The 3,440-nt window shown below is 36.9% G+C and overlaps 1 protein-coding gene across 1 annotated transcript in view; it reads left to right on the forward strand.

The window, feature by feature from the left end:
* tyw1 (tRNA-yW synthesizing protein 1 homolog (S. cerevisiae)) overlaps positions 1–3,440 on the forward strand; it is a 76,340-nt gene that overhangs the window by 10,637 nt on the left and 62,263 nt on the right. The window contains exon 7 of the mRNA XM_016537968.1: positions 602–721. Coding sequence (XP_016393454.1) covers positions 602–721 — 120 coding nt within the window. The remainder of the gene's footprint in view (positions 1–601; positions 722–3,440) is intronic.

A 3,440-nucleotide genomic window follows, 5' to 3' on the forward strand; every position in this document is an offset into this window, starting at 1 on the left:
AGCGGCTTTACTGACAAGATGCGCATTAAATATCGCATGCGATTTATCGTGCAGCCTTAATGCAAACAAAAATTAATTTTATTTGTTGTTTGTTGATTTTTAAATATAAAACTTGGTGAAGTGATTTATGTGTTGGTACTTTTTGAACATCTCAATTTTTTTTCTATTGAAGGTGATTATCTACTTCATCCCATGCTCTTTGCTCTCTGTCATCTTAAGTATCGTGATACTTTCGGCTTCACTGATGAGGAAATTCCTTCAGTTGATTCTGTGAGAGAGCGGTCCAAACAAATCAGTTCAGAGCGTTTTGCAAACCCATTTAGCCAACTCACTGGAGAGAAAGAGCTGACTCAAAAGAATTATTAATTCACGAGTTATTGCCATCACTGGTTCACTTGACAAAAATACAGGACACACATAATAACTGCTGAAATATTTGCAGAGAAAACGTTTCTCTTGTCAGTCGGAGTGCTCATGGTGCCCACAGTGTGTACAGCCATTCAGCTGCACTTCTCTGGGCTCATGAACCTTTTCATGGGTAAGATATAATGTAGATGTGCTCCCCAAAGCTTACAGTTTTTTTTTTTTTTTTGGTTTCCAGGAGGAGCTGATGGAGTCCAGCAGTGATGCAGAGTCCTCCTCTGAGGAAGAGAAGTTTCATGGCTCTGTCATCGACGTGGAGGACCTTGGGAATGTGATGAATCATATGAAGAAAGCCAAGGTAAAAACAAAACCAGCTCCACCAACCCTGAATCTAGACATAAGCTTTGGCAAAGGGAAAACTTTCCAAAATCGAATGGTTTTGGAATAACATGAGGTATAAGTAATTTAAATTTTTAGTTAAACTATGCCTTTAAATTTAATCTTTTCCTTGCACAGAGCTATCGTTTGACTTCAGGGGACTTGGAATGTAGCGTATGCATAGTATGGACCATTTTGCTATTTTGGAGCATGATGTGATCTCTGAGTTGTCATTGTGTGGCATGAAAAAATGACAGTGACTGATTTTGTACTGACATGAGGGTGAGTAAATAATGGCAGAGTTGGGCAAACTAATCCTTTAAAAGGACCGAGTACTGGAGAGACACAGGCTATGGCTCCATTGAAGGAGACTGAGTGGCAGATGGTTTGCTACAGCAGACAGCAGCTCCAGCAGGCGCTGGGAGGACTTACGTAACTGTGAACTGTGATCACTGACGCCCACTCTACAGGCTTGTGCGCAGGAGTGATTCATGAGACAGAAGCGCAGACAAATCTCCCCATACACACACATGCACACACTCTCTTGCATCCTATTTGCAACAGAGAGGCTGCGAGCACTAGAGCTTCAGGATTGGATGCATGTTTAAACAGCTTCAGAAGATGTTTTTAGAAATGTGGTTTGCAGCTCCAGCACTCAGTTGTTTGTGGTGTTCCCGATACACAGATGAAACGACATCCCAGAAGCTATGAATGTTTGTCAGCTGGCAGAAAATTACAGGAGAGAGCAAATGGCGATTTGAAAAAACATGATGGATTTATTAGCATTATTGATTTATATACTAGGGCTGGCAGTTTTTATGCATTAATGTAGTTTAATTGGTTATCAAAAATAAAAACATTTGTGTTCAGAAACAGCAGTGCTACAAGGGAATGCAGGGCTCTTGAGAGACATTTTTCAAAGTTGACTTCTGATGCATTGTTTTTGTGGTTCAATTGAGAATTGAGAAACAATAATTTTTTAAATGCCACAGTTTGCCACTTATATTTGTTTCTGCACAATTAGCTATGATAAGAGATTGTATTTCAACATAGACACTTTTTTTTCTATTGACGTGAAGTGTTGTCTGTCTGACTTCTGTACTGTATGTTCGAGTCACTTCTCGATGCCTGACCGAAATGACAAACTTGTAAGAAGCCTTAGTGTCAGCAAACGCTGTTGTTGCTTTTATGCTGAGCCAGCTAAACTGGTTCGTTTGGTTCTGGATTTGTTTCACATTCACCGAGGTCAGGAGCAAGGAGGAGATCTCACCTTTAACTCAGAGGAGAAACACACCGTCACTTGGATTCTGTGGTGACATGTTGCGTCTGTCAGTCACTCACATCTTCAGTTGCTATGCTCTAGTTGATTTTGCTGTAGTTTCTAATTTTTGTCATATAAGAGCAATGAATACATTTTGAAAGAGTTTATTCTGAATTTCTCAGCATATATATATACAGTCGTAGTCAGAATTATTGGCACCCTTGGTAAATATGATCAAAGAAGGCTGTGAAAATAAATCTGCATTGTTAATCATTTTGATCTTTTATTTAAAAAATTCACATAAATCTAACCTTTCATTGGAGAATAAGAATTTAAAATGGGGGGAAATATCATTATGATTCTGACCACGACTGTGTATATATATATATATATATAAGACATCATTAGATGCATGCATAATTCATATTCTTAGTGGAGTATAATTATTTATTAATCACACTGGAAGTTGTGGAGGGTCAAGTTTGTGTAGATCTGGGTCTTGCGTATGTAGAATTACTCCGCTTTGGCTCCAGATGGCATCAGAGACATATTGTATCTTGGCTTTACTGATGCAGACACCTGACCTTGCATTGCTGTGTGATCTCTGCTCTGCTTTAGTTGTGATTTATAAATAGATGTGCATTTCTTATTTTTGAACTCAATTGATTCCTACCCCTGTGTTTCTGACCTGAAAGATAATGAGTGTAATTTAAAATAATTGGTCCTATCCCAGCTTGATGTGCAGATACAACGCAAAGGTTCATTTGATGTATGTGTAGCTCTGTGGCAGTTTCTCCATTGCTGGAGTGTCCCTACGTTTGTTACATTGTCTTAACCATTGGTGTGAGCTTAGAGAAGGTTTGTTTTACAACAGCAGAAACGTTTTTGAAAACAGTTTTTTATTTTTTATTTTTTTTTCGTATGGTGCTGCTGGTGGTGTAAAATTTGCATGCTGCTCCTTTAAAGACCCCCTGAAAGACCATCTGTATGTTAGCGTACTCATAACTATTGGGACAAATAGATTTTTGGCTAATATACACAACTAATCAAAAGTGTGGGGTTGGTTTTTTTATGTTTTTGAAAGAATTTTCTTATGCTCACCAAGGCTGCATTTATTTGATCAAAAATAAATTATTAAAAATAATAATACAGGAATATTGTGAAATATAACTGTTTTCTATTTTAATGTATTTTAAAATTTAATTTATTCCTGTGATGGCAAAGCTGAATTTTCAACATCATTATGCCAGTCTTCAGTGTCACATGATCCTTCAGAAATCATTCTAATATTCTAATTTGCTTTGTTTCAATAAACATTTATTACAACAGTATTTATTTAAAATAAATATCTGTTGTAACATAATAATTGTCTTTACTGTCACTTTCGATCAATTTAATGCATCATTACTGAATCAAAGTGTTAATTATTTAATTTTAA

Source organism: Sinocyclocheilus rhinocerous, unplaced genomic scaffold (genome assembly GCF_001515625.1).
Source record: "Sinocyclocheilus rhinocerous isolate Xijiao unplaced genomic scaffold, SAMN03320098_v1.1 scaffold877, whole genome shotgun sequence".
Lineage (NCBI taxonomy): Eukaryota > Metazoa > Chordata > Actinopteri > Cypriniformes > Cyprinidae > Sinocyclocheilus > Sinocyclocheilus rhinocerous.